Raw genomic sequence first — 14,264 nt, forward strand, 5'->3', positions numbered from 1 at the left:
TTGTACTTTTTTTTTTAATGGAATGGATTATTTTTCCCGTATATGTGTCGTAAATTTAATTCCGTATATCGCAATTTTAATTCCGTAAATGTAGTATATTTTGAATTGTTTTTATTGCGGCTGGCCTATGGCTGGCCTAAATCTGACGTGGCAGGTGGTTTTTTTAGTGTTGCTGACGTGGCAGAGGAGAGAATGGCTGGCCTATGGCTGGCCTATTAACCATTGCGGATGCTCTAAGCATCTTGAAATTAATGTTTTTTCCTAACTATACAAATGTATTTACTTAAATATGTAAATGGAGTTTGGGAGTAAAACATAGGAGTGAAAAATAAAAATTACGTTTGAATTTTAGGTTGGAACGGACTAAAGTAGCAAATTGAGACTTTAAGAGCATTTACTGCGATGGCTCATGGGACGAGCAAGCCGCAAGCCGAAGGGTGCCATGCGTGGTTGCAAGGCACTCTCACGTCCATCGGCCAACGAAAGCGTGGGGGGCTTTTTTTAGAATTAGAAATTAAATATATTTTTAAAAAATAAGGTGTTTGTAATTTTTGATGATTTTAAACTATAGGTCATTCTTCGTTGCCTCTCATGTATTTTCTATGATGGATGGCTCAAAATGGTGTTACATGGCAATAATAATATACTCCTAGTTACAAATTTTATACCAAAAAATGCAAAACCATTGTTCAATCTAATTTCTTAAAAGACATGAAGCTCATAATTTTGAAATTGGGAGATCTACCTATTTTGTCAAACATTTCAAAAGTAAATCTTGAAGGAAGAAATGGATGCCCACAAATATGATTCCATATCACATGGGCTCACTTCAAATTAAACTATGGTGCTTGTCTTATTCAATAAAAGTGGCTATATGATCACACTTGTAATCTATACTAGTACAATTTATTAAAAAGGTGAATAAATTAAAGTTTTCTATTATTAAATTTTTTTCTTGACAAAGCATATATTTTTATAAAGATGATTAAGGTAAAAAAAATTATACAGTATATTATACATATACAAAATATATGTTGGGATTTGGCTGACAATCTTAGAGATCCGAAGTTGATGCCATCAAGTAGCAATTCAAAAACGTTTATAATTAACTTCTTCTAAGGCTTGGAGCATGGTGACCCATCCTTAACGCGGATGAGCCGGGCCGCAACTCGCGAGTCCCGGCTCGGTAACAGCTTTGGAGCATGGTGAGTCACGGCCTGGGCCGGTCCCGGGGCCGCAGTTGCGTCCCTGGGCCGCTCCCGGGGTCCGGCCCGGCCTAGGGTTATCTGCTACGGCCTACGGGACGGGCCGCAAACCCCCAAATTTTATTTTTTTTCCTTTTTTTGATTTTTTTTTTTGCCTATTTATACCTATTTCTTCAACATTCTTCCACCAATTTCTCCATTTCTATCCTCTAAATTATTTCAATATTTTTTCTAGGAATTGAAAATTTTATTTTCTAGGTCTTAATAATTTTTTTTAGGATTTGTATTTTTTTTTTCTAGGATTTGTAATTTTTTATTTTTCGACTGAACAATGAATTTTCTCGGTATTGTTCAACGTATTCTATTTTACGATTAAAATATGTTGTAGTTGTGAATAATGCAAATGAATAGTTGTGGCCTGAGTTGTGGCCCGAGTTGTGGCCTGCGGGGTTAATGGAGTTGTGGCCTGGAACCCCTAATTTGAGGGAATGATGACGTGGAGGGGACTTGCGGCCCAAATCCGGGACGGAGTTAAGGATGCTCTTAGACTCGAATATAAAAGAAAAAGGACGAGTTGTTCACAAACATGCAAAAGTTAAAGCTAGAACATTCAATTTGTAGAATTAACATACATCAAAATCAAATGTAACCGGTTAAATTAAAGTTAGTAGAGAGTGATATATAGTTGAGCGAGCTCACTATTATCTAGTATATTTAATTTCTTGTTCTTGAGATAATTATGACTTTTTCTTTTATTGTAATCTTGTTATTGAATCAAGTAAAGAAGATATCCTTTTGTCAATTGGATAAACTTATCCTGAAAGATTTCACGATATATAGTACTCCAATTTCTTTAACATCTTTCACTTTTTTCTCATTTAGACCTAGGTTGTTGCTGCCTATATCACCGGGCAACGACCTCAGAGCATGCAATGTTAACTTTTTTACACATGCAGACCTAGGTTGTTGTTGCCTGTGTTACCGGGATGTAACTTCAGTGCATGCAATGTTAACGGGATACCGTTTGTTGGTGCATTTTTTTTTTTTTTGAAATACTAAATTTGTTTCAAGAACTTTTGAGTGAGGATAATCTTGGTTAGGGAATTGTCATCATATGATGAATTAATAGTAATTAATTCCATGTTACACCCAAAGTGAGATTTGGTAGTATAATTAATGGTAATTAATTCCATGTTATATATGATGAGTCTTTGGGTTTGTAGTTGTGATAGATATATACGATCTCACACGTTATATATTTATTAGTTTGCTAAACCGCATTCACGAGAGTTTTTTCTCTTTCTTCTTAATTATTTTAATTAAGATAAGTATTATATATTTAATTATTTATTGGTTTGCTAAACCATATCTCTCAAATCAATTCACGCGAGTTTTTTCTATTTCTTCTTAATTATTTTAATTAAGATAATTAATAGTTTGAGTAGTAATTGTGATGGTTTATTTTAATACATGGAGACTACAAATCCACTTTAGAGGAACTATATATAGTTGGGGAAGTGCTTGGGATTGTCACTTAATATAGTATCTCTTTAAGGATTTAGATCTTTCAGAATAAATATTTATCGGACGACCATTATTTAGCTACCTTGCAAACTTTACAAAAGTATCCAAATATTTCTTGAAAAAGTTCTACTAACAAAATATCGAAATTATGTAAGATAAATCTAAACCATAACCTTGCAAACTTTACAAAAAAACTTCCTTGTACTTACTTGGAAAGTTCTACTAAGAAAATGTAAAATTATTTATATAACATACATCCAGACCAAATTCGTTATGTTGCGAGCACACCACAAAAACACGCAACTTATCGAGGGGTTTATCGACATAAAATTGTGCATAGCTGATTACCAATATTTCTTTGGCTATATGGTTGACTAACCTTGTTTCGTCTTTTGTCTTTTGTTTTTCTGTTTTGTTGGTATGTTGTCGTTGTGTAGTAATTTTTCTGTTTTAGTTTGGCGCCATGCAAATCAATATAGAATACACGTATATAGTACATGATTGCATACAAGTATACAACACAACGCTTTAAAATCAAACAAATAATTAAACATAACTAAAAACCTTGCTAGTTTACGTAAACCTAAGTCGGATGAATAAACAAACCATGATAATCATCTCGAATCACACAACCAACACAAAACAATTGAAACACCATCCAGACAGCCCCCACCACCACCCCACCCCCAAACGCCCCACAATACTTCCCAATCCCCCTCCACTTTCTCGCCGGCGCCACCGCCTCTTTCTCCTCCTCCTTCTTCCGGCCGAAGATTTCCTCGACCGGGAGCGTCTGCATAGTGCAATCAGAGCATATTGACGGCGCATCATCGTCATCTTCGCCATCGTCTTCGTCGTTGAAGAAGGCGGCCTTGAGGCGGGCGATCCGCTCGTCGATGTCGCGGAATTGGTCGGTGGTGCGCGGGGACTGGTCGGGGCCGCCCTCCGCGGCGCGGATTTTTTCGAGGAAGGCGAAGCGCTCTTTGATGTCGTCGGAGGTGACGTGGTCTGCTGCGGTGGGGTCGATCGGGAGGTCGGATTCGATTTCCTGCAGTTTCTTCTGCAGCATTAAGAATTTCGTCCGCGTTTTTTCTGCACTGGTATTCTCCATGCTTTTGATTTTTGATTTCTTGCAGTTTTGCTATGAATTTTGATGCCTTTTTAGTTTTTATCATCAACTGCCAGGATGTAACGGTTTCCTAATGGCAGTTGTTTTTTTTTATTCAACTGCTATACTATTTTTATTTATTTCATTAAATATTTATTGATTTGGATTCCTGTTGCGGCCCAATAATTCAAATATTATGGGCTTGGGCCAATTTCTTTATTTTCTATCTTTTGAAAATAATACTTCTTCTTTTGAGCACTTATTTTTTGGGAAGAATAATTCTTCTTTTGAAAATAATTCTTTTGAGCACTTATTTTGAAAATAATTCTTCTTCTTTTGAAAATAATTCTTCTTCTTTTGAGCACTTATTTTGAAAATAATTCTTATACTTTTGAGCACTTATTTTTTGGGAAGAATTACTCCATGAAGTATGGTCAATTTTTTAGTCTATCCTGAAAAATTAAGTATCGATCGAAAAAATAATGAAGTTTAGCGTAATTTGCAATGTCATAAATGATTTGGTGAGAGTTGGAATACAACCCACACATGACACGAAGCCGCTAGTGACAAAATCCTATTTGTATTGAGTTGGCACAATAACGTAGGATCCTGACATGAAACGATTCAGGTGTATTCGGATGAGATATGACCAAACAGTTGTGTGGTGGTCGTGGTCGTGGTCGTAGCCTTGCTGAATTGGTGGTGAAGGCATGAAATAGAGAACCTAATAAAATAAATATAAAGAAACTAATTAAGAATATATTTTGGCAAAAATATATATTATGTATATTATTGTTTTATTGAAAATATGATAATGGAGTACTACTACTTTGCAGAAGCCCAAACTCAATGGCACATGTTCAACGACACCATCTCTCTGAAAATGACTTTCAAGATTGAAACTTACAAAATTACGAAACTTCGCTTCACTTTCTCTATACTGCCATTATATGTTATCTTGTCCTCACGATTTATTTTTTTATTTATGTGGTTGTCATTAGTTTCTAGTAGTAGATCCATGTTAAGAAAAAGAGCCCGACTAAATATTCAGTCCAGAAATTTGATTTGGTATTGCAATATATTCTAAATTTTGAATTTCAAATTTCCAGTTTAATACTAATAGAAACTTTTGCAGAATGATATATTCATCCAAAATAACCAAATTCGACGAAGTTATAAGACTATAAAATAAGTTTTTTAACTGGGTAAGGGCTTTAAGCCCTTGATTGAGCCAACGTGTATTCGCCAATGATACTGGTCATGTCGAGTCATGAAAATAACAAGGGTCTTTCAAACAAACTCATTCTCAATAACCGAAGATACATATTGCGAGATTATTTTTTATACAAACGAATACCTAGAGCCAAAAATGGAATGAATTAGATATGAGAAAAAAATAATAATAGTAATTAATAAAAGAATAAAATAGAAGAAAAAAAATAGTATTTCCCTATATACTCATATTACGTCACGTGAATGAGTCCACAACATCTTATCCAATCATATTATATAATATTAATTTGATTTGTAATAATATTTCTCGAAACAAAAATAAAGGTGTGCAAAATTTGTGTAGCCACGTATGTAAAAGAGCGTTTGATTTTTGTGGTGCGTGTCAATAGAAAATGATTTTCTATTATTCTTGGCCTTGATTTATCTGAATAGACTATTAGGATTGCATTATTCATAGACCAATGCTCATTTTTCTCACATAAAACTATAAAAGAAACTTAAAAAGAACATGGTATTAACTTTTAATAAAAAAATTACTAGTATCAAGAATAGCCATTAAAATAGTCTCAATTTAGGATGCAAAATTGAATTTTAACAATAGTCGGCGGATCAACTAAAGAAATAAGAGAAACAAGGTCGCAACAAGATATCATTAATCTGATCTTAGTTGCCAAACAGCATTATTCACATAAACAACTAAAAATTAAAAGAGCGCATACCACTAGAGAGGTAAATATCGCAATAATTAACATAACTTTTTGGTATTTGAACCTAATTTTAATGGTGGAGACTAGCTATAAATCCTGACCACTAACAAGATGTCAAATTACAAATTGTGATATGTCTTATAAAAAGTGAAAAAGAGAAGGGAGACATGTAAAATAAAACGATAAAACAACCCTTTTCACGGACAATCAATGTCATCCTTATTTTTAATAGTATTACTCCACTTCCTTCCTTCATTAAATAATTCAATTTAAGAACTATATATAATACTAATAAATATTTTATTTGTTTAATTTTCTATCATTAAACACTGCATTTTATCAAGAACTATATCTATTACTAATAAATAGTACCTTATTTTATTTTGAATAAAAGCATAAATAATAGCGTGAAAAAAATCACTTAAATTTGAAATACTTACATTATTTATGTGCTTATCTGCATTATTCACAACCATTATTTCCATACTATTTTCTTTCCTATTAGTATAATACTTTGTATTCATAAAAAAATAATCTTACTTTTATTTTAATCTTCTTTCTATACTAATCTCCTTTTTATTTATGAAAAATTTATGATTATTTTTTCGACTCAATTTTTACGTCTTCTTGTTTTTATTTTATCAATTATGTTATAATCAATTTTTTTATGAATAGGGTCCAATGGGAACGCAACAAAAATGTCGACCTTGGACGTCATGAGCGTCTGAGGTTTCACGTAGGATTTGGGTGGGTCCCACGCCGGCGAAAATGGGGGCGGAGAGAATAATACATAAACTGTCACGCAAGGAATAATGCTTCCCTATTATGCGAATATCCCCTCACTATATATTTATTGCTATACAAAATGACCAGACTGCCCACACCCTCCACATTATCGCCTCTCTCACATCCAAATTAGATTGACACTTTTATCCCTAGGTGCAATTTTGGAATTAGTAAAATATATTGTGCTTGCCATACTTCTATAAGTAAATAAAATAAAATGTCAGAAAAGAAAATTGATGTCACTTACTAGGAAATGCAACGAGTAATTTATAGTATTTCAAGTTTAAATATTTGTATATAGAAAAATGTTCATGTCAAAAATTAGTGCAGAGTAAATGCATTAATATTCCTAATAAAAAATAACAGAAATAATGAAAAGATGTAGTAAGTAGTATTTATAATGCATTAATTAATCATTCTAGCCAAACATATAGTCCGTTTGTCCATAAAAATAGCCATATTTTGTTATTTTGGTGATTTGGGTTTTCAATCAAAATTAGTTAGTTTCTAAAAAAAATTAACCATACATTACACTATTAATAATGCACATTCCATTATCTATTAACACTATTTTAATTAACTTTTCTCTTTCTCACATAGCAATTATAAAATACATGGACCTAAATGGTTCAAAAAAACTGTGAATGTTCCAGAAGAATGAAGCAAGTACGTTTAAAAATAAAATCGATCATAGATTCATAATCCAATGAATGAAATCTAGAGAAGAGTACATAGTAGTTTTAAAATAACTATGCTCCCAATAATATAGATTGAGATTGGAAAAAAATGTGAAGTTCCCAATTCCCATCCATAACTTATTTAGTGTGGAAAGTGGAAACAATGTCAACATCTTATTAAAGTAATAACCGAACCGCTAAGACAATATTAATTAATAATTTAAATATTTTTGCTATGTCATCGATTGGCTTATGTTGATTGATAACTTGTGGTCTGAAATTTTTTAGACTTTAATAAATTTACACATAAACGCAGCTGTCAATCAAAATGTTTCTTTATTTATCAAGCATATACATACGTGCATAACATTTTGATAAAAAGTTCTTACAGCAAAAAATTGGCAAGTAATTAGTGGCAGTGCAGAAACAGTTTAGGAAAAAATATTAGTAATTAAAAATACAATGAACACAACGTATTACGTATATACATGTAGGGGTGCATTATATTACTATTTTCTTTTAAATTATTAAATTGTTAATTCATCAATGCAATGTATTAAAAATGTTAACATAAATTTTATATTGACATTTTAATATTATGTATTACATTTTAAATATTAATATCAACACAATGTATTAGAATATCAACTAAGTTTTTGCTGACATTTTAATGTCATCGTATTTTAATATACTGCATTGATGAATTAGCAGTGTTACAACTTAAGAAAATATACAACGATTACGTCTTACGCATATGTATTAAATACAATATCAATTTGTGATGTCAACTATAATTGCAGCCGCCAAATAACAAATTTAATTAGTTTTAAGCTCAAATGGCCAATGGTGCAAGGTCGGTTTCGATTCTACTTGAATCCGTCATTGACTACATTGGTGCACTGTTGGTTGGTTATTTCTTTCTATTGCTTTTCACGCCATTTTAGTGTAATTAGTCAATATTTGTGGAAGAACATATCAAAATTTTATTGAGAGTTTACCAAAACAATAAAAATAAAATGCACTAAACTAAGAAACACAAGGAGTATATTAGTTATATATATGTTCTAACTGCATCAATCGATCATGACTCATGACTTCTTTCTGAAAAATGGAATATTACAATGTACTTATATTTAAAGGGAGCCATGAATTATGACTTATATTGGTTTGACTTGTAATTTTAAAATCTTTGATTTTATTGATTTTTTCCTCCAAGACTTTTAATTTATACGAAGTATTAATAATTTATGGGTCTGACTATTTGTATGTTTATTGTATTAAATACAAGGTATTGTTAATTGTGAACACTCACGAAGAATGATTAAATTTGGATTTAGATATATGTTCAATATTTTATATTAGTAGTAGTTATGTGTTGGAAACACAACTTATGAATATAGTATTATGCAATCCAACGCATAGCAATTTCCGGCCTAATTAAATCCAATTAACGTGAATAACGGTTGCTACGTAATTTTAATGTATAGTTTAAGATTTAAATCGAACCAATGTCACTTAAAATTTGGATTAATTGAATGATATGCCACAAAAAGTATAGTATTGTACTAGCATACTACAATTGGAAGATTAACTTGGAAGTTTGAACTGAGACAGACACTTTATTTGTGATTTACATAAGTCATAAATTAACGTTGACTTATGATCATAGAATTTGTTGAGATATTAAAACCTGGGGAATAAGAAGAAAACGACGAAAAGAATAACGTGAAAAAGAGGTTTACATAATTGAATTAATCACTCTCCATTACGATAGTACGAGTGGATAATGATAATGTCTTATTCTCATTTACTGAAAAAGTACGAATAAAAAAAAAAAAAAAAAAACTGAATAAAGAAAAAAATAAAAAAGAGGAAGTTTGGAGGAAAAAAGAATCAAATAGAGAATTAAAGCTTAAAAATGAAAATGCATAGATGGAAATAAAAAAAACTTTAAGGTATATACTACACATGTCCATGAAAATAATCATGTTATTCATTTTAGTTTGTTTATCAAAAATTAATCTCTATTTATTTATGATAAAATTTTCTTTTAATAAGGTGAGTTTCATTTTTCACTAATAATTTTTAATAAGATTTTTTTTTCTATTTAACTCTCTCACTTTACCCGTTTATTTTTCTTTATCAAAATTTGTATCATCTCCTATCAAGATTACTTTTTTTATGAACATGAAATATTACAGTTAAGATTCCAAATTTTTTTCAGAAGTTCAAAATAAACATGAAAACAAACTACATAAATATAAGAAATTTTCGAAATGTCTATTTTTTTTAATGAATAGATGATCTCATTCAACAAATTGTAATTTCATCAATATATGATTTTTGGACTATCATATTGTAACTTGATAAAAGAAATGCCATAAAATCATTATGAAGGAATTCAAATTCCTTTAACTTAGTAACTGATTATTAAGGTTGTGAATCAGAATCCAAAAAAAGCTTGAGTAAAAATGAGAATATATTAATGGAGAATTAAATTAAAGTTACTTTATGATTCCAACTAGAATGAAACTGAACACATCCAGTGGCAAAATAGTCTTTTACACAGCTTACTAGTAACAGCCAGATTTCACAGCAGCAGTGGTCCAGGGGTAGTTTCGGTAGTCCAGAATCATCAGCTTCACATAAATAAACCACTCGTCGTTGCAGTTTCTTCTCAGAGAAGCGTGAGCTCCTTTTGTTCGTCGAAAAAACAAACTTCACCATTAACGAGATATATAGAGAGAGAGGCGTAAACAATTCGCCACAGCATTGGCGCGGACAATCTCGGGTAAAGCAGTCTCATCGATTTTCTTATCCAATTTTTTTTCTTTTTTTTTTCTTTCTGATTCCGTGTTATTCAGGGCACTGGATAGCATTTCCTGCTTCTCTATCTCTGTTGATTTTTGATCGTAGAGCTGTACGAAGATAAATATCTGAATCTCGATAAAATTTATGATGTTTCTGTGCTATTGCTAATTTGAATGATTCAATTAATTATCAGGCTGATGCTCAATTACAGAAAATTGAATTTGGCAAAATTTTTACTGTTTTCGTTGGATTGTGAGCTTTTCTTCTTATCGGTTTAAATATTTGCTATTTTTGGAGAAACGTGTTCACTAATTTGGATTTATTCATGTTATTTGTATTCTTTTAGAGTTAAATTCGTGTATCATTGTAGTATGGAGTGGAATAGATGACGTATTCGGTAAGCCGATCATTTTCCTGAAATAATGTGAATTTTATATAAAATTCAATTTTTTGAGCTGAGAATCCACTTAATTGTCAAACCTAGGACATTTTAATACAAACTTGATGCACGGAAAGAATTTCACATGCTTTGATTGATTGCTCTGTTTGACATTCGTTTGCTTATCTGTACTGATTGTGGAGTTTGAATTTTATATGTATTGGTTTTTGATGATTGAATGGTGTTTACAAAGCTAAGTTGACTGAGATTCATTAGGAAATGTATCTATTTTGAATGGTTCTATCATCTCATTATTGTTCTTGTAATCTTAATTCAGGTTGCCATCTCTTTGTATATTTTATAAGACTTAATGGGTTCGACTGGAGAGCCTGTTCCGGAGACAAGATACACGAAGCCCCTGGGGATACGGTTCGTTGAGTATGTTAAAGGATCGGCCATCTCGTATAAGGCTCATCAAGCCATTGTCCTGATAATAACATTCTTCGCATACTTGTCCTACCACGCTACAAGGAAAACCACCAGTGTGGTGAAAAGTGCACTTGATCCACAATCTCCTGATGTAGCCTTGAAATCCATCTTCTTTTGGAGAAGGGAGCCGCTACAAGGAGCTGGAAATTCGGCTCTTGGAGCTGGATGGGCACCCTTTAATGGCTCGGATGGTACTGCATTGCTTGGGGAGCTTGATGTTGCTTTTCTATTTGTGTATGCTATTGGGATGTTCTTTTCTGGGCATGTGGGAGATAGGATGGATCTTAGGATATTTCTGACCATAGGAATGGTTGGAACCGGTTTGTTTACTGCCCTTTATGGAGTTGGATACTGGGCTAGTATTCACTTGTTCTATTACTATTTGATTGTCCAAATGCTTGCTGGATTGTTCCAATCGACTGGATGGCCATCTGTGGTTGCAGTTGTTGGAAATTGGTTTGGGAAGAAGAAAAGAGGGCTTATAATGGGTGTCTGGAATGCTCATACTTCTCTTGGTAACATTACAGGTAGTGTAGTTGCTTCGGTGTTGTTGAAGTATGGCTGGGGTTGGTCCATGGTCGTTCCGGGTTTTGGTATTGTGTTTGTTGGCCTGGTGCTGTTCTTTTTCTTACCAGTTAGCCCTGATTCTGTTGGAGCTAGTATTGATGATGACGAAGTGTCATCTCCTAAGAAAGAAGGGGATGAATTGGGAGTACCGTTGTTGAGTGCAAGCTCGGATCATAGAAATGCTGTGGGATTTCTTGAAGCATGGAGAATACCTGGTGTTGCTTCCTTCTCCCTTTGCCTTTTCTTTTCCAAATTGGTGGCCTACACATTCCTCTACTGGCTCCCCTTTTATATTAGTCATACAGGTACATGAACTCGTTAATCTTTCGTCGTTTGTGCTGTTAATTCCAGTGTCACTTGAGCCTAATGCCTTTATTCTGAATGATGCAGCCATTGAGGGCAGATACTTATCAAATGAGGAGTCTGGAAACCTGTCTACATTGTTCGACGTTGGAGGTGTGGTTGGAGGGATCCTGGCAGGCCACATCTCGGACCGTTTAGATGCAAGAGCCATTACAGCAGCAAGCTTCATGTACTGTGCCATACCGGCCCTCTTCTTCTACAGAAACTACGGGCACGTGTCCATGACTCTGAACATCGTGCTCATGCTGATCACCGGGATGTTTGTTAACGGGCCATACGCTCTCATAACAACTGCTGTGTCCGCTGATCTGGGAACACACAGCTCGTTGAAGGGAAACTCACGTGCTCTGGCCACGGTCACTGCTATAATCGACGGAACAGGGTCAATCGGGGCTGCTGTCGGGCCATTGCTGACAGGATACATATCAACCAGTAGCTGGAGTGCCGTTTTCACAATGCTGATGGGTGCAGCTCTCGTAGCCGGCCTGCTTCTAACGAAGCTCGTCATGGCTGAGGTGGCTTCGAAGATCCAAGGTGCAACGCACGAGGCTCCAAGGCCAACGCCTTTGGATTTGGAGGTATGATCCGAGAAGACCTCCTGCTTCATTGTGCATACTAATCTAGTTGTTGAGGTGTCTTCACCAATCAATATGAAAGAAGGTGGTTAGAAGAGTTTGAGTTTGAAATCTAGAGACAAGCCTTTGTCTAAGGGCAGAGGTGGTGATTTTTCTGTATATTATTGTTTGAATTGAGATGATTCATACCCATCCCAAGAAAAAAAAGCAAGAGGAAATTAGTGATCCTCAAGAAAATGTAAATTTTTCCTGTTATATGTATTGTATGTAATATATATGAAAAAAGGTTCTTTTATTTATTTTATTAGTCATTATGACTTTTTATATGATTGAAAAATTCGGTTTCCTTTTGACTAATTTTCTTACTTATTTTCTCTTTTATTTCACCTTTTTAAATATTTTTCCACTTTAAAACGATTCAAGTAACATGGAATTGTAATTATAAAAAACAAAATTCTATACAAAAGTATAAAGATTAATGTGTATTATAGGAGTATTAAAGAAGAAAAGAAAAAGAAGTACACAAGGGGGTACTTATCCCGCACCATTCTAAATTTGAACATAAATTTCCCTATATACGTTTTTATTCTTCAATTTTCGAAATTACTTTATTTGGGGTATATTTTAATCTTTTCCAAAATAATTTTCAGAATATGTTCCAACGTCAACAATTGAGTATTGGCATTTAGGTTGCTAAATATACGCAAATTTGTGTACGACTGTACGTTATATGTATCTCATTCAAAGAGAAGGGTTGACATAGGTAAAGCTAATTTAATTTTCTCTTCTTTTCCATTTTAAAATCTATCCTCATTAATATCTAGACTTTTGAGAATATAATGAGAGCTTTTCAAGTAATTGCATTTGCAATCTTATGTGACACTTTGATGTTACTAGTAATCGTGAGAGTAAATACATGACATTTCAGATTTTTATTTTAAATTTTGGAAATCGGATTTAAGTATTTTATTTTAATTCTAAAATCAGGTTAATTTTTTTAATTATGTACTATTTATAATTGTGTATAATTTAAATTTAAAACTATTTACTTTTATTACGGAATTATTAATTGTAGTAATAAAATTATTTATTTTTATTTTATTTATTAATCTTAATAATCCTATATAATAAAAAAAAATGTGATTAGTGTAGGTGTTTAAGAGCTGTTGATAGTGCCGATAAACACGTGAAATGATATAGAAATATAATATACAATGGGAGTATATAGAACAAATCATACTTAAAAACCCAAGTTTATATTGAATTGATGCCAAACAAACAATTCTCTTCAATCTATAACCATCACCACAACACTAACATCAAACATAAAAAACAATGAAATACCTTATTTCATCAAATTTATTTTATGAAACCCTAAACCCTAAACGTGCTCATTTCTGCCATGCCTGGCACCACGGAGCGTCCCGTGTCTGCTGCAGACACGGGCCGCTCTCCTGCACCTTCCAAACGCAGTTGAGCCCGCAGCGATCGACCATCATACCTTCCGTATATGCCACATAGCTACCGTAGTGTTGTGGTGTGGTGATGGTGCAGATGAACTTTGTGTTCCCAAGGACGCTGTAGTGGAACGACCACGACAGATCCTGCCCGGTCGCGAGCTGATGGTATCCCAAATCGTCGTCTCCAGAGTAGCAGTGGACCGTGATGGTCTCTCCTGCAATCTCATTCACTACCGACACATACGTCTTTGAGTATGCATCGCATGAGGAGAAGAACACGAAGACGACTGAGAGGGAGAGGAGGAGAGCCTTTGCTTGCAGTGAATTCATTTTTGTTGAGGTTAATTTTGTTTGTTGGGGATGGTTGGATGTGTGCATGC

At 33.4% G+C, this 14,264-nt stretch overlaps 2 protein-coding genes across 2 annotated transcripts; one reads left to right on the plus strand and one right to left on the minus strand.

The window, feature by feature from the left end:
* The first annotated feature begins 9,927 nt into the window (after window positions 1-9,927).
* LOC125215949 (putative glycerol-3-phosphate transporter 1) lies at window positions 9,928-12,723 on the plus strand. The gene is made up of 3 exons (XM_048117537.2): window positions 9,928-10,031; window positions 10,768-11,791; window positions 11,877-12,723. The coding sequence occupies exons 2-3, from the start codon at window positions 10,801-10,803 to the stop codon at window positions 12,431-12,433; spliced, it is 1,548 nt and encodes a 515-aa protein (XP_047973494.1). The 5' UTR covers window positions 9,928-10,031; window positions 10,768-10,800; the 3' UTR covers window positions 12,434-12,723.
* Window positions 12,724-13,815: 1,092 nt separating this feature from the next.
* On the minus strand, window positions 13,816-14,214 carry LOC125209942 (S-protein homolog 2-like). Its single transcript, XM_048109516.1, has one exon. It carries the CDS (start codon window positions 14,212-14,214, stop codon window positions 13,816-13,818), a length of 399 nt encoding a protein of 132 aa, XP_047965473.1.
* Between the last annotated feature and the right edge of the window lie 50 nt (window positions 14,215-14,264).

Source organism: Salvia hispanica, chromosome 3 (assembly GCF_029641045.1).
Source record: "Salvia hispanica isolate PSC_SH4W2 chromosome 3, Shi_PSC_v1, whole genome shotgun sequence".
NCBI classification, from domain to species: Eukaryota; Viridiplantae; Streptophyta; class Magnoliopsida; order Lamiales; family Lamiaceae; genus Salvia; species Salvia hispanica.

What these genes read in the sequence shown, in the direction of transcription:
- LOC125215949 (XM_048117537.2), top strand. Translation starts at nt 10,801, where the DNA reads ATGGGTTCGACTGGAGAGCCTGTTCCGGAGACAAGATACACGAAGCCC. An exon ending in CTTTTATATTAGTCATACAG is followed by an intron (nt 11,792 to 11,876) that starts GTACATGAACTC and finishes TGAATGATGCAG; the next exon opens with CCATTGAGGGCAGATACTTA.
- LOC125209942 (XM_048109516.1), bottom strand. Translation starts at nt 14,214, where the DNA reads ATGAATTCACTGCAAGCAAAGGCTCTCCTCCTCTCCCTCTCAGTCGTC.